The following is a 23,424-nucleotide window of genomic DNA, read 5'->3' as shown; positions in this document are numbered from 1 at the left end:
GAAGTTATGATTTGGACCCATTTACATTAAGAATGTTAGATGTGGCACTTCCCAAGTCTCTACACTGAACTTAATCCTCAGACGATTCAGAAGATGAGAGATAACGTTTAAAGTGTGAAATCCACAGTCACTACGGGATAACCGTTATATACCATAATGTTATGTTCACACCATTAAAATGGAGAGTATCTCCCAGTGCGACCACACACAACAATCACATCACCAACACCTCCTAGGGCTTACCGGAGGTGTGACTAAGCGTGCAGGACTACAAAGGAATTGTGAATTGAACAGATTCCAGAGGTGGCACAGTGCTAGAGACAAAGAAGTTCTGATCAGCTAGAGTTTCAAGATCTTGCTGAACACCCCAGGAATTAAACGGAGACCCCAAAAAAGACCATGTCTAAGGAACAGGGCTTCAAGACCTGTCCTAAGTAAGTATAAAAACAAGCTTTGAAAGAATCAAACTGATCTGAGTAATTAAGTGCCTGCCAGAACAAAACACACTATTAAAGGACAATAAAACCCATATTCAGCAATGTTATCCACCATGTCCACTGCACAGTGTAAAAGTACTGAATATGCCAAGGAGCAGGAAGATGTGACACATAACCAGGAATTCTATATTTAAACAAAGAAAGACTGCAAATGCAACAGATGGAGATGACAGAGATGTTGGAATTTGCCTGTAAAAGAAGAGCAGGAAGGGAGAAAAAAAAAAAGAACAAAACGTAGAAGGGGCGAACAGAAAACAAAAAAGATCAGAAACCTAAACCCAACAATTATCAACATTAAATATAAATAAACTCAACACTACAATTAAAAGACTACGGTTATCAGAATAAATTAAAACAATATCTAATGCTATGCTGTTTACAAGAGACATACTTTAAATGTAAAGACAAAGTTAAGAGTGTGGATGTGGTGACTCATGCCTGTAATCTCGGCACTTTGGGAGGCCAAGGTGGGCAGAATGCTTGAGCTCAGGAGTTTGAGACCAGCCTGGGCAACATGGCAAGACCCTGTCTCTACTAAAAACATAAAAGAATAGCCAGACGTGGTGGTGTGTGCCTGTGGTCCCAGCTACTCAGGAGGCTGAGGTGGGAGGATCGCTTGACCCGGGGTGGGGGGCACAGGTTGCAGTAAGCCCAGATTGCGCCACTGTACTCCAGCCTAGGTGAGAGTGAAATCCTGCATCAAAACAAAACAAAAAGAGTGGAAAAAAAAATTGTGAATGCTAATCATAAGGAGGCTACATTAAACATAAGAAAAAAGAGACAAAGAATATCAGCAAAAACAAATATTTCATAATGATAAAAGGCTAAATATACCAGAGGCATAACAATCCAAAATACATATTAACCTAATAAGAGTTTCAAATCACATGAAACAAGTAGCTACATTTTGTTCTGACTAAACGAAAAACTAGACAAACCTACAATTATAATTGTAGATTTTAACAATCCTCTCTTAGTAACCAACAGAACAAAAAAAATCAATGAGGATTTGAACACCATTAACCAATTCCTTTTTTTTTTTTTTTTTTTTTTTGAGACGGAGTCTCACTCTGTGCCCCAGGCCGGAGTGCAGTGGCGCAATCTCGGCTCACTGCAAGCTCCGCTTCCCGGGTTCATGCCATTCTCCTGCCTCAGCCTCCCGAGTAGCTGGACTACAGGCGCTCGCTACCGCGCCCGGCTAATTTTTTGTATTTTTAGTAGAGACGGGGTTTCACCACGTTAGCCAGGATGGTCTCGATCTCCTGACCTCGTGATCCACCCGTCTCGGCCTCCCAAAGTGCTGGAATTACAGGCTCGAGCCACCGTGCCCGGCCCAACCAATTTATTCTAATTGACAATTATGAAACATCACGTCCCACAACTGTAAGATACGCATTCTTTTTTTTTGAGACAGTTTTTGCTCCCTGCCCAGGCTGGAGTGCAGTGGCACAATCTCAGCTCACTGCAACTTCTGCCTCCTGGGGTGAAGTGATTTTCGTATCTCAGCCCCCTCCCCAAGCAGCTGGGACTACAGATGCGCACCGTCATGCCTGGCTACTAATTTTTTTTGTATCTTTTTTTTTTTTTTTTTTTTTGAGACGGAGTCTCGCTCTGTCGCCCAAGCTGGAGTGCAGTGGCCAGATATCAGCTCACTGCAAGCTCCGCCTCCCGGGTTCACGCCATTCTCCTGACTCAGCCTCCCGAGTAGCTGGGACTACAGGCGCCCGCCACCTCACCCGGATAGTTTTTTGTATTTTTTAGTAGAGACGGGGTTTCACCGTGTTAGCCAGGATGGTCTCGATCTCCTGACCTTGCAATCCGCCCGTCTCGGCCTCCCAAAGTGCTGGGATTACAGGCGTGAGCCACCGCACCCGGCCTTTTTTTGTATCTTTAGTAGAGACAGGTTTCACCACGTTGGCCAGGCTAGTCTCAAACTCAAGTGATCTGTCCGCCTTCGCCTCCCAAAGTGCTGGGATTACAGGCATGAGCCACTGCGCCTGGTCATTCTTTTCAAGTATAGACAGAATATTTGTCAAGAAAAACCATTTGCTGGGCCGTAAGACAAGTCTCCAGTTTCAAAGGACAACAATCATACAAAGCACATTCTCTCAACACAGTGGAGTTAGAAACCTGCAACAAATTATCTGCAAAATTCCTATGCTAAATACACTTCAGCATAATTCATGGGTCAAAGAATAAATCACATGCAAAATATAAACATTTTAAACTAATTTAAAAAATGTATTAAAGTTTGAGATGCAATTAACAACAGTATTTGGGGCACTTTTTTAGGTTTATGGATTTAAAGGATTCAAGGAAATGGGAAATGAAAAAGATGCACAGGGTTTAAGGAGAAATTTATTGCCCAAATGTTAATATTGGAAAAGTCTACAATCAGTGATACAAACTTCTACCCCAAAGTAAGCAGAAGAAAATAAAGACAGAAATAAATGACATAGAAAACAAACAAGAAAAGGCTGACAAAATCAAAAGCTGGCTCTTTGAAAATATCAATAAAATGGACAAACCCCAACCTAGATCAACGCGGAAAAAACAAGAGAGTACACCAGACATTATTATAAATTCTATCCACATTAAGAAAAGCATAGAGAGGCTGGGCATGGTGGCTCACGCCTGTAATCCCAGCACTTTGGGAAGCTGAGGCAGGTGGATCACTTGAGGTCAGGAGTTCGACACCAGCCTGGCCAACATGGCGAAACGCTTCCTCTACTAAAAATACAAAACTTAGCCAGGTGTGGTGGCACACGCCTGTAATCACAGCTACTTGGGAGGCTGAAGTGGGAGAAGTGTTTGAACCCAGGAGGTGGAGGTTGCAGTGAGTGGAGATGGTGCCACTGCACTCCAGCCTGGGAAACGGAGGGAGACTCCAACTCAGCTAAAAAAAAAAAAAAAAAAAAAAAGAAAAGGAAAAGGAAAAAAAGAAAACAGTGGAGAAATGTTATGAACACCTTTATGCCAAATCAATTCAAGAACTTAAATAAAATGGATATATTACTTAAAAGTACAAATTACCAAAATGAGGAACAAGCAGCAGAAAATCTGAATAACTAATACCTATTAAAGTAATTGAATCATAATTTTAAAAGCTTCCCACAAGGAAAACTCCAGACCTGGATCGCTTCACTGGTGAATTTTATCAAATATTTAAGGAATAAATAATACTGATCTTAGATGAACTTTCAGAAGAGAGGGAACAATTCCCAGGTAACTTCATGAAGCCACTATATTATTGTTACCAAAACCAAATAAGAACACTCCAAAAAACCAGAAAGTTATAGACCCATATCACTCATGAATATACCAATCATGTTTCATCCAAAGACAAGGATATCTTCCGAGAAAAGTGTCATCAGGTGATTCTGGTCACTGTGGGAACTCACACTGTGGGTGTACTTACATAAACCTAGCTGGTGCAGCCTACTACACACCTAGGCTGTACGGTATAGCCCTCTGCTCCCAGGCTACAAACCTGTACAGCTTGTTACTATGCTGAATACTGGAGGCAACTGTAACACAACTGTAAGTATTTGTGTATCTAAACATAGAAAAGGCACAGTAAAAATATATTATAGTCTTGTGGAACCACTGTTGTATATGCAGTACTGCTGTTGACCAAAATTCGTTATGTAGCACATTACTGTGGAAGCATAAATCCTGAACGATATTCTAATAAATCAGATCCAGTAATAAAAAAGATTAACACTCCACAATCAAGTGGGTTTATCTCATAGGAATATAAGGTTGATTCAACATTCAGAAAGATGTAATTCACATTCAAATTAAAAAAAAAAAACCCTATGATTCATCTCAATAAACGAAGAAAAGACATGACAAAATTCAGTAATCACTTATGATCAAAAGACTCAGCAAACTAGTAACAGAATTCCTCACCCTAATGAATGATACCTAAAGCCTACAATAACATTATACTTAACGAAAGGCTGAATGCTTTTTTCCCACAGGTCATGAATAAGACAAGGGAAGAACACTGTCACTGCTTTTATTAAACATTGTACTGGCGGGGCACAGTGGCTTGCATTCTATAATCCCAGCACTTTGGGAGGCCGAGGTGGGCGGACCACCTGAGGTCAGGAGTTCGAGACCAGCCTGACCAACATGGTGAAACCCCATCTCTACTAAAAATACAAAATTAGCTGGGTGTGGTGGTGCATGCCTGTAGTCCCAGTTACTCAGGAGGCTGAGGCACAAGAATCGCTTGAGCCCCAGAGGTGGAGGTTGCAGTGAGTCCAGACAGCGCCACTGCACTTCAGCTTGGGCTACAGAGTGAGACTCCATCTCAAAAGAAACCCAAAACAAACAAACAAAACATTGTACTAGAGGTCCTAGGCAGAACATTAAAGCCAGAAAAATGAATAAAATGCATACAGATGAAAAAGGAAGAAACAAGTTATTTTTATTCTCAGACATGTCCCAGAAAATTCTAAGACATCTTATAGAATTAATAAGTGAGTTCAGAAGGGTTACAAGATACAACATTAATACAGGAAAATTTATTATTATACTTCTCCACACTAGCAACAAATAATTATCTAAAATCTAGGAATCAAACAGAAATGAAAATGAGAAACTAAGCAACCTGACTTTAATACTTACTGTAAAACTAAAGTACATCTACGAAAGCTTCATCTATAAAAGAAATGATTGATAAAATGGACTTCACTAAAATTAAAACTGCCCCTTCAAAGATAATGTCAAGAGAATGAGAATACAAGCCACAGACTAGGAGAAAATATGTGCAAGAGACACATCTGATAAAGATCTATTTGCAAAAATATATAAAGAACTCTCAAAACTCAACAATAACAACCTGGTTTAAAAATGGGCCAAAGACCTTAACGCACACCTCATCAAAGAAGATACACAGACGGCAAATGTATGTATGAAAAGATGATCCACAGCTTACCAGAGAAATGCAAATTAAAGCAATGAGATACCACTATTTGCCTATTAGAATAGCCAAATCCAGAACACTGTCAACACCAAATGCCGGCGAGGATGTAGTGCAATAGGAACTCTCATTCTTCACTGGTGGGAATGCAAAATGATACAGACACTTTGGAAGACATTTTTGCAGTTTCTCACAAAACTAAGCATACTCTTACAATATGATCCAGCAATTGTGCTCACTGGCATCTACCCAAAACAGGTAAAAACTTACGTCCAGACAAAAAACTGCACATGGATGTTTATGGCAGCAACCATGAAGTCTTTCAGTAGGTAAAGGGATAATTGCCATGAAAAGACCCAAAAGAACCTTAAATACTATTATTAAATGAATGAGGCCAATCAGAAAAGGCTACACACTGTATGACGGTAACTTTACAAAAAGGCAAAACTATGGAGACAATCAGTGGTTGCCAGGGTTTCGGGGGAGGAGAGAGGGATGAAGAGGTGAAATACAGAGGACTTTTAGGGCAGTGAAAATACTCTGCATGACACTATAATGATGCACATCATTATACATTTGTCCAAGTCCACAGAATGTACACCACCAAGAGTGAACTCTAATGTAAATTACAGACTTTGGGTTGATCATGATATATCAATACCAGTTTATTGATTGTGACAACTATACCGTTCTAGACAGGGGAGTTGGGGAAGATGTTGATAATGGAGAAGACTATGAACTAGGAGAACAGGGGATAGATGGAAAATCTCTGTACCTTCATTTCATTGTGACGCTCAAACTACTCTAAAAAAAATTAAATCTTTAAAAGCTTTTCTTAAAAACAAACTAAATGAATAGAAAAATAGATCAACTGAATAGACTAGAACAGAGGTACAGTGATTTTTTTTTCTGTGAAGGGCCACCAGTTAATAAATAATTTAGTCTTTGCAGATGACCTATGGTTTCCATTCCAGATTGTTTTCTTTTTAAACAATCCTTAAAAACTATAAAACCCACTCCTACATGGCACGCCATATAAAAACAGGTCATGGGGCTGGATGTGGCCTGTGGGCTATAGTTTGCTCTTGGACTACAAAGTCCAGAAACAGACACCTCCTTATACAGTCAATTTCATTCCTATTTATCTAAAAGAAATGAAAACTTCTATGCCCACAAAAAAAGTTGCACAAAAATGTCCACAGAAGATTGATTGATTGATTGATTGATTTTGAGACGGAGTCTTGCTCTGTCACCCAGGCTGGAGTGCAGTGGCGCGATCTCGGCTCCCTGTAAGCTCCACCTCCCGGATTCACGCCATTCTCCTGCCTCAGCCTCCTGAGTGGCCGGGACCACAGGCACCTGCCACCACGTCCAGCTAATTTTTTGTTTTTTAGTAGAGATGGGGGTTTCACCGTGTTAGACAGAATGGTCTTGATCTCTTGACTGCGTGATCCGCCCACCTCGGTCTCCCAAAGTGCTGGGATTACAAGCGTGAGCCACCGCGCCCAGCAGATTTATTCTTAATAGCTTCAAACTGGAAACCACCCCAACGTCCATTAATGGGAGAATGGACATGCAAATTATGCTATAGTCACAAAATAGAATACCATTTAGCAATAAAAAATAACTAGTTCATGCCAACAACATGGATGAATCTCAAAAAACAAGTTGTGAGCAAAAGAAGCCTTATAAAAAAAGCACATACTGTAAGTCACCATACTACATGATTCCATTATATGAAGTCTGAGAACAGGCAAAGCAATTCATGGTTAAAGAAATTAGCAGCCGGGCGCAGTAGCTCATGCCTGTAATCCCAACACTTTGGGAGGCTGAGGTGGCGGATCACTAGGTCAGGAGTTCAAGACCAGCCTGGGCAACGTGGTGAAACCCTGTCTCTACTAAAAAGACAAAATCTAGGGGCATGGTGGTGCAAACCTGTAGTCCCAGCTACTCTGGAGGCTGGGGTAGGAGAATTGCTTGAACCTGGGAGGTGGAGGTTGCAGTGAGCCAAGATCGTGCCACTGCACTCCAGCCTGGGTGACAGAGTAAGACTCAGTCTCAAAAAAAAAAAAAAAGAAAGAAAGAAAGAAATGAGCAGTAATTGTGCGGGAATGAGTGGGGACAGAAAAACGGAGGCATACAAAGGAACTTTCTGGGCTAAGAGAAATGTCCTGAATCTTGATAGGGGTGTGGGCTACATGGGTAAAGGGTTTTGACAAATATAAGATCTGTGCATTTCATGCTATGTAAATTACAACTCCAAAAATAATAAAAGAATAAAAATATTTTAAAAATATACGTAGGTCTTTAACTTCAGATCTTAATAGCTACTTTTAGTTGATAAAGTAACGAAGATAATGGTTTTTCATACAAGTACAGTCATGTACTGCATAACAACATTTCAGACAACTACAGACCTCATATACAGTGGTCCCATAAGATTATCATGGAACTGAAAAATTCCAATGGCTTAGTGATGTAGTAGCTGTTGAAACTGTCATAGCATAAGGCATTACTCAGGTGTCTGTGAAGATGCTGGTGTAAACAAATCTATGCACTACCAGCTGTATAAAAGCATGGCTCAATTATGTATAGTACATAATACTTGATAATGATAATAAATGACTATGTTACTGGTTTATGTATTTACTACACTTATTAGAGTATAATCCTTCTACTTTTTCATAACTGTAAAATGGCCTCAAGGCAGGTCCTTCAGGAGGTATTCCAGAAGGCAGCATTGTCATTATAGGAGATGACAGTCTCCATACATGTTACTGCTTCTGAAGACCTTCCAGTGGGACACGATGTGGAGGTCATGATCCTGACCTTGTACAGGCCTAGGCTAGTGTGTGTGTGTGTGTGTGTGTGTACAGTTATGTTTTAGTTTTTAACAAAAAAGTTTAAAAAATTAAAGAATTGGCTGGGCGCAGTGGCTCACGCCTGTAATCCCAACACTTTGAGAGGCCAAGGCGGGCGCATTGCCTGAGCTCAGGAGTTTGCAACCAGCCTGGGAAACAAGGTAAAACCTTGTTTCTACTAAAACACAAAAAATCAGGGGGGCGTGGCAACATGCGCCTGTAATCCCAGCTACTCGGGAGGCTGAGGCACAAGAATTGCTTGAATCCGGGAGGCGGAGGTTGCAGTGAGCGGAGATTGCACCACTGCACTCCAGCCCAGTAAACAGAGCGAGACTCTGTCTCAAAAAAAATAAAAATAAAAATAAAAACTTTTAAAATGGAAAAAAGCTTATAGAATAAGCACAAATACTTTTGTATAGCAGTATAGTGCGTTTGTGTTTTAAGCTAAGTGTTAACACAAAAGAATAAAAAAGTTTTTAAAAAGCTGAAGTTTATAAAGTGAAAAGTTATAGTAAGCCAAGGTTAATTTATTACTGAAATTAAAAAAATAAATAAAAAGAGTGTGGCCTAAGTGTATAGTGTTTATAAAGCCTATAGCAGTGTTCAGCAATATTCTTGGCTGTCACATTCACTCACCACTCATTCACTCATCCACAGCAACTTCCAGTCCTGCAAACACCTTTCATAGTAAACACGCCTTATACAGGTGTGTTTTACACACACACCCGCCCACCCATGCCACACACACCAGGATCTATGCTGCCCAGGCTGGTCTTCAACTCATAGGCTCAAGTGATCCTCCTGCCTCAACCTCCTGAAGTGCTGGCATTGCAGGCATGGAACTGAGCGCCTGGTCATGTGTACTATTTTAAATCTTTTACACAGTATTTTTTACTATACCATTTCTATGTATAGAAATGTTTAGGTTTATAAATATTTAGCATTGTAGCACTGTGTTACAACTGTCCACAGTATTCATTACAGTAACATGATGTACAGATTTAGAGTCTAGGAGCAACAGGGTATACTATATAGCCTAGGTGTGTAATAGGCTATGCCATCTAGGTTTGTGTAACTACTCTATAATGTACCTACAATAACATAATCACTTAAGGATGCATTTCACCCCCATCATTAAGTGACGCATGTCTACGTTACTCTTCAAGACGGTCACCTGGGAGATACGTCAAATAAAAATCTTTACTGTTGTTATCATGCCAAACATTCATTCAGTTTGTGTTACAGAAAATAATCAGCCACAAAGTTAACTGGAAATATTACTCCAACTTTCACTTTAAAAAAGATACATGATTATAGATAAAAGACTGGTAGAGAAAACACCAGGAGTATTTTTTTTTTTTTTTTTGAGACAGAGTCTCGCTCTGTCGCCCAGGCTGGAGCGCGGTGGCCGGATCTCAGCTCACTGCAAGCTCTGCCTCCCGGGTTTACGCCGTTCTCCTGCCTCAGCCTCCCGAGTAGCTGGGACTACAGGCGCCCGCCTCGTCGCCCGGCTAGTTTTTTGTATTCTTTAGTAGAGACGGGGTTTCACCGTATTAGCCAGGATGGTCTCGATCTCCTGACCTTGTGATCCGCCCGTCTCGGCCTCCCAAAGTGCTGAGATTACAGGCTTGAGCCACAGCACCCGGCCGAATATGTTTTCTTTAGTGCTAAGTATGACTGGGTGATAGGCTTATAGGCAAGATTTTCTTTTCTAGACATTTCTGTGCTAATTTTGTGTAACAAACATCAACTTTTTAAAACTTGATACAGGATTTTGATCTGTTGCCCGGGCTGGTGTCAAATTCCTGGCCTAAAGCAGTAATTCCACCTCTGCCTCCCAAGTAGCTGGATCACAGGAATGAGCCACCAAGCTCAACAGCTATTTTTACTACCAAAAAATGTTGTCAGAAAACATTTGAAAAGCAGTCTCATTATCACTTCAAATGTTTTGTGGCTATCTCAAATATTTTATGTGGCAAAGCACCTCACCAGTTCACTACTCGATATTCTCTGGAAGGTTTTCAGTAAACCTATGCATATACTAAGAATGTTACATACATCATCTAATTGGCACGCAATTCTGTAAGATAGAGATTATCATCTATTTTTAACTGATAGAACAATTCTCAATGGCAGCTACTATTATCCTCATTTAAAAGCCAAGAAGCCAGGCGCGGTGGCTCACGCCTGTAATCCCAGCACTTTGGGAGGCCGAGGTGGGCGGATCATGAGGTCAGGAGATCGAGACCATCTTGGCTAACACGGTGAAACCCCATCTCTACTAAAAACACAAAAAATTAGCCGGGCATGGTGGCAGGTGCCTGTAGTCCCAGCTACTTGGGAGGTTGAGGCAGGAGAATGGCGTGAACCCGAGAGGCGGAGCTTGCAGTGAGCCGAGATTGTGCCACTGCACTCTAGCCTGGGTGACAGAGCAAGACTCCGTCTCAAAAAAAAAAAAAAAAAAAAAAAGCCAAAAAAACTAAAACCCAGAGAAATTAAACAAGTTTCCCATAGCTAATAATTAGTGAAGCCTGGATGTGAACTGAGGCAGCGTATTTCAGAGCCCACGCCAAGCTTGAAAGCAATTAGCCACTACATCTGCAGAAGGCAGTCTGAGCTGCTGCTGTTACTACTGCTGCTGCAGTAAGTATACTAAGTACTATGTGTGTGTCAATCCATTTAATATACATATGCAATCTTAATTAAAAAGTTTAAAAAAGAAATTCGTAAGGCCAAGTGAGGTGGCTCACATCTCTAACCCTAGCACTTTGGGAGGCCGAGGCAGGCGGATCACCTGAGGTCAGGAGTTCAAGACCAGCCTGGCCAACATGTTGAAACCCCGTCTCTACTAAAAACACAAAAATTAGCCAGGCTCTGAGATGCTGATGAAGAACCTTAGTAACTTGACTATCAACCCTAGTACCAAATTCTCTTCCCCTCTACCAGAAGGCTCACCCCAACAACAGTATACTGGAGCAATGATCCTCAGGGAAATCAGAGACGACTTGCTTGACAGGAGAAGATGAAGAACACTGCTGTCTATGCAAAAAGAAAGGATGGCAAAATTGAGATACCTGTTACTTGGCAGAGTTCCCAGGCTTGAAAGAGAACTAACAAACACTGGGCTTAAGGGAGTTCAGAATGAATCAAGAAGTGGACATTTCAGATGTTGCTGCAGTTTCTGCATGTGTAACAGATGGGGTACTTTTAAGAGTGCTAGAATAGGGAATTACAACACTGAGCCACTTCAGCCATAAACCTTATTCTTGTACTTTTTTTTCTTGCTGGTAATTTTATTTAGCAGGTTGAGAAAGCTACTCTATGCTACAACACACTATATACCAAAAATTTTGATGAGTTCTAGGATGTATTTTTCTTGTATCTTTTCCTTTCTACCATGATGCTAGTGACGTATAATGGGTCTGTGTAGTTTTTTTTTTTTTTTTTTTTTTTGAGACGGAGTCTCGCTCTGCCGCCCAGGCTGGAGTGCTGTGGCCGGATCTCAGCTCACTGCAAGCTCCGCCTCCCGGGTTCACACCATTCTCCTGCCTCAGCCTCCCGACTAGCTGGGACTACAGGCGCCTGCCACCTTGCCCGGCTAATTTTTTTGTATTTTTTAGTAGAGACGGGGTTTCACCGTGTTAGCCAGGATGGTCTCGATCTCCTGACCTCGTGATCTGCCCGTCTCGGCCTCCCAAAGTGCTGGGATTCCAGGCTTGAGCCACCGCGCCCGGCCGGGTCTGTATACTTTGACCGTATCTGAGTAACTTCAGTATACTTCAGCTCTACTGTTTGACTCAAAGAAGCCAAGAGGACGTAAGTATCCCCATGTAAGTTTTAGAAGCCCAAAGTCAGTGACATGAAACCCAACATCGAGAATTTGAAGCAAAGTCATTTGTGGGTAAAGAAAGCACCGGGTAGTTTGGCTAGAGTGTAATACTAAGAAAAATTTGGGTTGCAATAAGAGGAAACTTTGTGCTCTTCTTACAATTTTCAGTACAAATAAAGGTGTATATAAGAGAATCAATTTTTTTTTTTTTTTGAGACAGACTCTCGTTCTTTCACCCAGGCTGGAGAGGCTCACTGCAAGCTCTGCCTCCTGGGTTTACGCCATTCTCCTGCCTCAGCCTCCCGAGTAGCTCAGACTACTGGCGCCCGCCACCACACCTGGCTAGTTTTTTGTATTTTTAGTAGAGACGCGGTTTCACCATGTTAGCCAGGATGGTCTCGATCTCCTGACCTCGTGATCCACCCGCCTCGGCCTCCCAAAGTGCTGGGATTACAAGCTTGAGCCACCGCGCCCAGCCGAGAATCTATTAAAAAAAAAAAAAAAAAAAATTGGCCAGGCATGATGGTGCACACCTGTAGTACCAGCTACTTAGGAGGCTGAGGCTGGAGCACTGCTTGAGCCCAGGAGTTCGAGGCTGCAGGGAGCCATGATAATGCCACTGCACTCTAACCTGGGTGACAGTGAGTCCCTGTCTCAAAATAAATAAATAAAATTAGAGATTTTCAATAATCTACCCAAAACAGAGAAGGTAGATTAGTCATTTCTTAGTCAACTTGGTTCGACTATATTCTGCTAATCTATTCCTTTAGAGCACAGATTCTCAGAGTGTGGTCCCTGACCGCCACAATTAGGGTCACCTGTGAGCTGGTTAGAAATGTAAATTCTCAGGTCCTAGCCAAAATCTGCTGAATCAGAAACTTAGAAAGTTGGAGGCAGAAATCTGTCTTGACAAGCCTGCAGTGACTCTGCTGAATGTTCAAAGTTTGGGAACCACTGCTTTACAGTATCTGACCATAATGATGGCTGACTGAGTCCTGGGAGCTGATCTAATTTAAACCCTTTACTCCAGGAATACCTCTAGTCAAAAATCAAGCCCTGTGTTTTCTGACAACTTTCTAAAAAAGACGAATATTCCAAAAACTTTATTCAAAAAATAAGCCCTAATCTGACCCCCTGTGAAGATGGATTAGCATACAAACTATTTTGGACACATTTCAGATTTGTTAGTTAAAAGAAAGTACTTAAAAGATTTCTAAGGTCACAAAAGCAAATTCTTATCAACCTTAAAATTAGAATGCCTCCGGACCCCTTGACCCGAAATTACACCTTCCTCTTTCTACCAGCTTCTGACTTCCTTCTGTCATCTCTGTGCCGAGCAACATCTCTCAACACCTGTAGGCAGGAGAGAGAGTGTCTGTACGGCTTCTAAATCCCACCTAAATTGATCTTTTTTCCTTTCTTTCTAGAGGACAAGTGTATGAGTTATTCTTAGTAGAAAACGAGCACATGCTCCCCTCGTAAGACTACATGGTAAGTTTGGCTACTGTCGAAATAGAGCAATTGTTTCATTTTGTTTTTTTCTTTAAAAAACTCTTATCATGCCTTCTATCACAAGAGTAAGCAAAAGAAAAAAACAGGCCGGGCGCGGTGGCTCAAGCCTGTATCCCAGCACTTTGGGAGGCTGAGACGGGCGGATCATGAGGTCAGGAGATCGAGACCATCCTGGCTAACACAGTGAAACCCCGTCTCTACTAAAAAAATACAAAAAACTAGCCGGGCGTGGTGGCGGGCACCTGTAGTCCCAGCTACTCGGGAGGCTGAGGCAGGAGAATGGCGTAAACCCGGGAGGCGGAGCTTGCAGTGAGCTGAGATCCGGCCACTGCACTCCAGCCTGGGCGACAGAGCGAGACTCCGTCTCAAAAAAAAAAGAAAAAAACAGTAATATCATGTATTGTTAACAGTGCCATGTTGTCAACACGGGTCGTGTTTTTCCTACTGTAAATATTTTAAGAGTCACATAAAATTAGAAATGAGATGGCCGGGCGCGGTGGCTCAGGCCTGTAATCCCAGCACTTTGGGAGGCTGAGGTGGGCAGATCACCTGAGGTCAGGAGTTCAAAACCAGCCTGGCCAACGTGGTGAAACCCCGCCTCTACTAAAAATACAAAAAATTAGCCGGGCGTGGTGGCAGGCGCCTGTAATCCCAGCTACTCAGGAGGCCGAGGCAGAAGATTCACTTGAAGCTGGGAGGCGGAGACTGCAGTGAGCCGAGATCACGCCACTGCACTCCGGCCTGGGCAAAAAGAGCGAAACTCCATCTCAAAAAAAAAAAAAAAAAAAAAATTAGGAATGAGAAAAGGAGAAATCATCACAAACATCAACAATGACAAAGAGCTGCACACATTTTTGCACAGCTTTAAGTTAACAAATTTTAAAGACTAGATGAAAAGAATTTTCTACTAAAACAGAAACTGCAAACCTCACAAAAGAACAGACTGCACTGCGTTAGTGTTAGCAGTCCCCTGGCCAGACCGTGTAGATGCAAAAAAAAAAAAAAAAAAAATAGCCTGGTTCTGCCACTCACTGGCGGCCTCCACTTCTTAATCTGTAACATGGGACTTGCCTACCTCCTATTTTTTTTTTAAAAACAAAGATTAAAAGTTAAGTATCTTTTAGTTTTTCTCAAAATCAAAGCAAATTTAGACTTTACTACATAAAAACTATATTGACCTAAGAGACTACTAAAAGCCTAAAAGAGCCAATGCCAATATTTACAGAAAATAGCAATAAAGTTGTTGTCAAAGTTTTTTTTTTTTTTGAGTCAGAGTCTCACTCTGTTGGTATGCCTGAGTATAGTGGTACGATTCTGGTCCACTGCAGCTTTGCACTCTTGGGCTCAAGCGATCCACCTGCTTCAGCCTCCGGAGTAGCTGAGATCACAGACATGTGCCACCATGACCAGCAAATTAAAAATTTTTTTTTAAAGACAGGGTCTCCCTATGTTACCAGGATGGTCTTGAACTCCTGGGCTCAAGCAATCCTCCCACCTCAGCCTCCCAAAGTGTTGGAATTGCAGGTGTGAGCCACCACGACCAGCACTGTTGTCAAAGATCTTCAGTCACTTCCTAGAAAAAAAAAAGGCTTCAGACCCACATTACTGTAAGGATGAAGTCTCAATTCTTCATGGAATAGATAATTCCAAATTAATTTAAACTGCTTCAGAGAATAAATATGAAAGACTTGCAAACTCTTTTTGACCAAGTTAACATAACACTGATATAAAAATTGACAAAGCACAAAAAGAACTATGGATCAATTTCATCACTTATAAATGAGAAACAAAATTCTAAATGAAACACTAGCAATTAAAACTCAGCAATACATTAACTTTTGATTTTAAAATTACAGACATGGTTCAATTTGATATTATAAAACCTACACAGATGATATGTCACATAAATAAACGGAAAGTGAAAAATCACAGGGTTATCAACATAGGTAGGTATCAAAAAGAAATCTGATAAAACCTAACATTTAGATTTTATCATTTACTTTATGAGGAACAGATTATGCCCCAACTTTAAAAGAAATATACTACTGACTGCAAACCAAAGCTCACATTATTCTTAATAATAAAACACTAGATACACCTCCATTTAAGTAGGATACGAGACAGTGATGCCTAAGAGCATAAACACTGGTAAAGATATTGGCAAGGAGAAGACAAGAGTATCAATAATCCAAAAGATGACTATCTCCTTGGAAAACCCAAGAGAATCTCCTGAAAGCATATTAGAATAATTAAGATAATCCCACAAAGCAGCCAGATTATCAGAGTAGCATATACATAACATCTTTCCTATATTAAAATAGCCAGTTAGATAATGAAATATAACTCATCACCAACAGCAACAAAAACCCCATGCCTCCAGAAATAAACTTAGTGAGAAAGATTACACAGACAAAGAAAACCATACTATGCTTTCAAGCAACATAAGACCCCCAGAAAAGATAATTCGCACGTATAAGAAGACTCAGGAAGTCTCAGAACTGTTAAAATGTCACATCCCTCCTAAAATTACTTATAAAGTTGCACTGATTCTTCTAAATCCAAAATCCCAAAGATTTTTTGTTTTTAAAATTTGAAAAAAAAAAAAGTCCTAAATTTATCTAACACAATGGGGTTCTCAACCCTGGCTGCCATAAAAATCATCTGAGGAAATACACACTATATGAATGCTTCTATCATATCCCCCAGATTCTAACTAATTGCTCTGCAGTGGGGTTCAGGCATCATATGTTTAAAAGCTCTCCAGATAAATCTGATAAAGTATAGACAGAGTTGAGAACCACTTGTGTGAGAAATACCTAGTGTGGTCATATACTAAAATTCATCACACAGCTAAGTTAATACATTTCTGGCACAGGAACAAGCAAAGACCAATGGAACTAAAGAAAAGAGCTCAGAAATAAGACCCAAATCCTACATATCTGAAAAGAGAATAAGGTATATACCAAAAATAGCACATCGTTATCAGTGGGAGAAAAGATGGATTATCGATATGTAAATAAATGGTACTAAGATGATTATAACATGAAAAATATATACTGCTGGATCTCTGCGTCTCACTCCTTATGCCAACACAAATTGAGTTAAAGATTCAAGGAGGCCAGGCACGGTGGCTCAGGCCTGTAATCCCAGCACTTTGGGAGGCCAAGGTGAGTGGATTGCTTGAGCTCAGGAGTTCAGGACCAGCCTGGGCAACATGGCGAAACCCTGTCTCCACAAAAAAATACAAAAATTAGTCGGGTGTGGTGTTGCGTGCCTGTAGTCCCAGACACTGGCGAGGCTGAGGCAAGTGGATCACCTGAGCCCAGGAGACGGACGCTGCAGTGAGCCGAGATCATGCCACTGCACTCCAGCCCGGGCAACAAACTGAGACCCTATCTCCAAAAAAAAAAAAAGTCAAGTAATAAAGAGAAAAATAGAGGAAAATATTTCATAATTTTTTAATAAGAAAAGTACTTCTAAAATGTGACATAAAACCTAAAAGTCATGAAGGAAATAAATGGATAAATGTGTTTCTATACAAAATGAAAACATACACTAGGTAAAAACATTGTAAACCTATGTGACCATATTCCTGGTGAAACAGACTATGGTAAATAACAAAGGGGAAACACATGTTTTAAGAGACTTAAGAATATAAATTAATGAGAAAAAAATGACAAACAATTCAAGAGAAAAATGGACAAAGATTACGAACAATTAGTAAAATACAACTGTCAGTGACTTTATGAAAAGCCACACTTAATAAAGAAGACAATTTGCTTAACAGAATGTCAAGTAAGTAAAAGGATGGTAATATTCAGTGTTGGTCAAGATCTGGATAGAGACTCACCCACTCTTGGTGAAGGTGTACTTTGCACAATATTTCTGAGGAGTATCTGAGATTATCTACGCTTATTTAAAAATCTCAGTATCTTTTAATTCAGAAATTCCACGTCCAATAAATTATCTAGCAGATATGGTCACTCAGCTGTACAAACATGTATGTACAATGTGTTCAAAGTAAAATTGTGAAAACAGACAGACACTGAGAATAACCCACATGCTCAACCTACATGGCACAAGTCCTTAAATTATGATACACCCAAATCAGGAATTCCTATTTTACCTATGAAGAATGACTGACAGCTACACGCAGCATGGAAGAATTTCCAACTTGTATTGGTAAGCCACGGGTGGGGAGGGGAACATCTACACTCACAGGAAAATGTTCTGTAATGCTACTCTTTATGTCTGGGGAGATAGCACACACATGCCCACACGCCTCTCTCTACGCTTCTATATGCATACACCATCTCTAGCGGGACAGATAAGAAATAATAGTTGCCTTTGGTGAGAATTTGGGAGAACCAAAATTCAAGAATTAAGGATTAACTCTTTGGTTCTTACCCTTACAGTATTTTTATGGTTGTTTGTTGTTAAATCATGTGCATGTTTACTTTCTAAAAACAAAACTTTTAACAAGTCTGTGACCCATTAATTTTCCTTTTCAGAATCTAATCCATGACATATGTGGACAGGCACTGTTGTACTTGTGAAAAGTCAGAAACAATCCAAACGTTCATCCTCAGAGGATTAGATCAATAAATTATGATGCATCATATAATGGAATACTTTGCTATCACTAAGAAAAAAAAAATCTCTGTGCAGTGTCACGGAAAGCCATCTAAGGTACACTGTCAAATAAAACATCAAGGTGCTTATGTAGTCCGGTTTCATTATGTATTTTAAAACTTTATCTGTAAGGAGGATGCTGTTTTTTTCCTACTATTTTATTTCATAGGATGTACTTCCTGTGTAACAGTTCTTAAAACAAAATTATCTTTTTAAAAAAGCGCCTTTTCCCTGTGCATTTTAAAATCTAGTTGGCTCTGCTATCATAAGGTTCTAGAGAGGGAATAGGTTAAAATGGACTTGTCTCTTGTTCTTACTTTCTGCCCACCACCACTTGGTCCTTCACTCCACCCAAAGGCCATGACACATCTTTAAAAAATGCACTCTACCCACCTCTAGTGGGCTGCTTTGAGATACCTATAGGAAACAAGAGACAACTGTCTCCAGCATGCTAAAGTGAGGCTCACTTTCCAGTGACATCCACGAGTTCCTGTCTGAAAGAAAGACCACTCTGTGTAAAGGAACCCCAGGATGGAATGAAAAGCCTGGGTGGACAGAGGAGCATGAAATGTTACAGGTGTAATCAGCAAAGTCCAACCCCTGGAAGACACTCCCCAGCATAAATAGCAGACAACAACCAAAACATGTTTCTTCAATAAATAAACTGTAAGGATCCCACAGACCAACAGAGAACAGATTCTTAAGAGGCATATCAACTGACTGAAATGTAGATTTTGAGTAAAAATCTGTAGATTTTTGAGTAAAAAACTAGTAAAAACTAGTTACAGGGTAGGCGCAGTGGCTCATGCCTGTAATCCCAGCACTTTGAGAGGCCGAGGCAGGCAGTTTGCCTAAGGTCAGGAGTTCGAGACCAGCTTGGTCTCAACTCTACTAAAAATATAAAAAGCCGGGTGTGGTGGCAGGCGCCTGTAATCCCAGTTACTCGGGAGGCTGAGGCAGAAGGATCACTTGAACCCAGGAGGCAGAGGTTGCAGTGAGCCCAGATGGCGCCAATGCACTCCAGAGCCTGGGCAACAGTAGTGAAACTCCATCTCCAAAAAAAAAAAACAAATTACAACATATGAGACCACTGGAAACGTGGCTATTCTGTGTATACTGTATGACATGAAGTTACTGTTAAATTTGTTAATATGTGACAACGGCTTTGTGTTTAGGTCTACAAAGTCTAACTTCTACATACATGTTATCAAAAGCTCTTGAAGTTCAGTCCAGGGTCCCAGCCCTTTCAGGGGGACCATGATGTCAAAACTATTTCCATAAAATACTAAGACATGATTTGCCTTTTCCCTCTCATTCTCTCACAAGAACACAGTAGATCTAGTTTTCTAGTTACTTTGTGATGTGTGATGCCACTGAGCTGGACGGATAATGAAATGTGTTTCAAAATTCTGTTTTACTATTTAACACAGTAAATATTGAGAGGTATACTGCACATATTAAAGAAATCTCTTTGGGGTCCTCAGTAATTGTTAAGATTATTCAGGAGTCTTGACATTAAAAAAACGTTTGGGAATCACTGTTTTATACTATTATGTCGACTTCGTGTGATTTAAAACTCTCCAGAATAGACGGAGTTTTAAAAATGGGTAGTAAGGAGTAGAGTGATGACTGAATTAGGACGAGGAACAAGGATCAGATCATATCTCCAGGAACCATAAACCCATGAGAAATTCCTTCTCAATCGACTCTAAATGACACACTCATACAGACTCTTCTTCAAATGCCAGGTACAAGTAAAATTTAAGTTCACGTTCCCCTCTACTAACATTTCAAAAGACACAAATGCAATTTAAACACTGAGAATTACTCCATCTTCATTTCTTAAGTTAAAAAAAAAATCTTCTCCTTGTTTCCGACAGTCACAGGGCTTCGGACCCATCACCCAACGCTCTCATCCCTTGTGGGGAAACTGTGTTCTACTCTTATTTCTCCCTCACTCTTACTTGGGACTAAACAAATCCAAAGAACAACCCAAATTGATTTTCTGTTCTGGGATGTGCGGAATTCCACTGCCTGAAGGCGCGCCTGGCTGCTGCTGCTGAGAAGCCTCTGGCTGCAGAGCATCCACAGTGTTTGTCACTTCAGTGGGAACAGGCGGCGATGCATTCTCTGCACACCTCCCTGTCAGCCTTGGGCTTTTCCAGCTGTCTCGCATCTCTCTAGGCACATGCCTTCCCCCTTCTCCAAGTTCAGTTCCTACTCTAGAAGGCAGCTGCAAATCCCAGTCCAGGCCTTTTCCTACCCTAGCAGAGCTCTCGGCTGTGTGTGTGTGTGTGGTGTGTGTGTGTGTGTACTGGGGGGATGTGGGTGAGCTTGGAACCATCAGGAGGCTGCTGTTGCTGCCTTTTTTTTTTTTTTTTTTAAGAGGGTTTCGCTACAGTGCCCAAGCTGGTCTTGAACTCCTAGACTTGAGCTATCCACCCACCTCAGCCTCCCAAAGTACTGGGATCACAGGCATGAGTCACTGCGTCCAGCATCCATCTGGAGGCTTCTTAAAGCTCAGGCCCCACCCCGAGTTTCTGAGTCAATAAAGAAGTATGCATTTCTAACAAGCTTCTAGGGGATGCTGCTGCTGCTGCTGCTGGTCTAGAAGACCCCACTTCAAGCACCACTGCACTAGGGTTTCCTCTGGGACCCGAATGCCCGCGCCTCTCCCTGGCTCTGCCACCTCTTGCTTGTTAACACGGCAGAGAGTGAGCTGACAACCCTGGAACACAGCTTTCTCATTCAGTGAAATGGACACTGTGACAACAGATACTTCACGGGGTAGCCATAGAGGAGCACACAGACTAACGATCCCCTCCTCAGTGGGCAGTACAGAGGCGGGAAGCAATCTTTAACAGGTTCATGGACACATTAGGCCCTGTATTTTCCAACTGCCTGACCTGCAAGCTATCCTACTTCTTTAAGAATTCTCATTTTAAAGACAGAAATGGTGCAGAGATCTTTAACCTAGAAAGAAATCTGTCTCTTCCAAGTATGAGTGGCACGTGGAGAGCCCAAGAGGAGAAACAGGAGTGGGCCACATGGTCCCATTTTACGCATTACTCAGAGGGAAAGCCCGCGGTTAGGTAGGAAGTATTGAAAGTGCATCAGCTCACTTACCTTGGCCATGCCTCCTGCCTGTGCGGTGTTCAGTCCCGCGTGACCAGTCATTTGCGGGGAAACCTGCGTTAGGGTCTCGGCCAGCACGCTGCTCGTGGCGCCCTGCATGGCTGGAGTAGGGTATGGCATTCCAGCTCCCCTTCCTCTACCAGCAGCCCCAAGAGATCCATTCATGACTTGCGCCTGCCCTTGTGAAGCCTGATTCATTAAGCTATGGCCAGAGTTACTATTGAGCAGGCCTGGGTGGGTCTGGTTAAAGTTAGCATTCATGCAGATACCAGGTCCAGTCTGTGACGTGGCAGGGCTGCTAGTCGCCAGCCCCACTTGCTTTTGTGCTTGCGGATTCAGTGCTTGGGAGGCAGGGGGGGTGGGCCCAGAGGTGCTGGCTGCCTGTTTGGGCAGGCTGGGGGCTGAAGAATCTCCCTGGCTCAGAGGGCTCTTGCCCATGGCACTGAGGCTGGCCATGTTCGCACTGTTCGGCTGCCCTTGAGCCTGGCCACCCAGGCCCTGCTGCACGGGGCTGCTGGTGCTCACATTTCCTATTCCTGGGTTGATACTAGAGCCGCTGCCTCCTCGTAGAAGCTCCGACAGTTGTTTATGTTTGGAAGCAGCATCTGGAACAAGGTTCCCACTGTTTAAAAGGCCTAATTCTCCTCCATTGGGTATCAGCTCATCAGGAAGATCATTTTCCAAGTCAAACAATGATCCAAAATCTAGAAATTAAACAGAAATGGAAATGAGAAACTAGGCAATCTTAACAGCTCTCCAACTGCCATGTTTCTATGATCTTAACCTAATGGGGCATTCAGCACGAACACTAGCATGTCTTAAGAGTCATGTCATTAGCCGGGCATGGTAGCGCATGCCTGTAATCTCAGCTACTCCGGAGGCTAAGGCAGGAGAATAGCTTGACCCCGGGAGGCGGAGGTTGCAGTGGGCCAAGATCGCACCGTTGCACTCCAACCCGGGCAGCAAGAGCAACACTCCGTCTCAAAAAAAAAAAGAGTAATGCCAAAATGATTTACAAGTTTATTGGGGAAACTAAAAAAAGAAAAAAATATCCTTCACATTCTGAAGACAGAAAAGTTAAACAGATGAGGACAGCCCTACTAGATTTACCATAATAGTGTGGTGTGAGGGCAAACTCAGATATACAAATTAAAAGAAAACAATGGGAAGACCCCAAATTCACTGAATTATAATTTTAAAATGCTTTTAAGAAGGCATGTGTGGCCGGACGCAGTGGCTCACCCTATAATCCCAGCACCGTGGGAGGCCAAGGTGGACGGATCACAAGGTCAGGAGATCGAGACCATCCTGGCTTACACGGTAAAACCCAGTCTCTACTAAAAACACAAAAAATCAGCCAGGCGAGGTGGCGGGCGCCTGTAATCCCAGCTACTCAGGAGGCTGAGGCAGGAGAATGGCGTGAACCCGGGAGGCGGAGCTTGCAGTGAGCCGAGATCACACCACTGCACTCCAGCCTGGGTGACAGAGAGACTCCGTCCCCCAAAAACAAAACAAAACAAAACAAACAAAAGAAAAAACAATGTATGTGTGTAGAAAAGTAATTGGGCACTGACTTGGATGAACAGCAATTTAGGGACAGTAAAGTCAATCTTACTTTTTTTTTTTTTTTTTTTTGAGACGGAGTCTCCCCGTCGCCCAGGCTGGAGTGCAGTGGCGCGATCTCGGCTCACTGCAAGCTCCGCCTCCCGAGTTCACGCCATTCTCCTGCCTCCGTGTCCAGAGTAGCTGGGATTACAGGCCCCCGCCACCACGCCCGGCTAATTTTTTGTATTTTCAGTAGAGACGGGGTTTCACGGTGTTAGCCAGGATGGTCTCAATCTCCTGACGTCGTGATCCACCCGCATCAGACTGTCAAAGTGCTGGGATTACTGAGCCACCGTGCCCGGCCAATTACATTATTTAAAAGTTAAAATACAAAAAATAAACTAGCTTTAATGCAAAATGAAATCAGTGATTTCTTAAAGTGTTGAAGCTGCAGGAAATGATAATAAAGACACACACAGAAAA

The 23,424-nt window shown here is 41.9% G+C and overlaps 1 protein-coding gene across 2 annotated transcripts in view; it reads right to left on the bottom strand.

The window, feature by feature from the left end:
* The window catches only part of CREBBP (CREB binding protein), a 163,966-nt gene that overhangs the window by 110,792 nt on the left and 29,750 nt on the right, over nucleotides 1-23,424 (bottom strand). For both annotated transcript variants that reach the window (XM_033235916.1, XM_033235917.1), the window contains exon 2: nucleotides 21,388-22,100. In XM_033235916.1, coding sequence (XP_033091807.1) covers nucleotides 21,388-22,100 — 713 coding nt within the window. The remainder of the gene's footprint in view (nucleotides 1-21,387; nucleotides 22,101-23,424) is intronic.

Source organism: Trachypithecus francoisi, unplaced genomic scaffold, assembly GCF_009764315.1.
Source record: "Trachypithecus francoisi isolate TF-2019V2 unplaced genomic scaffold, Tfra_2.0 Lachesis_group15, whole genome shotgun sequence".
Classification (NCBI taxonomy): Eukaryota; Metazoa; Chordata; class Mammalia; order Primates; family Cercopithecidae; genus Trachypithecus; species Trachypithecus francoisi.
The sequence above is the reverse complement of the archived record's forward strand: the minus strand, read 5'-3'. Positions and strand labels throughout refer to the sequence as shown.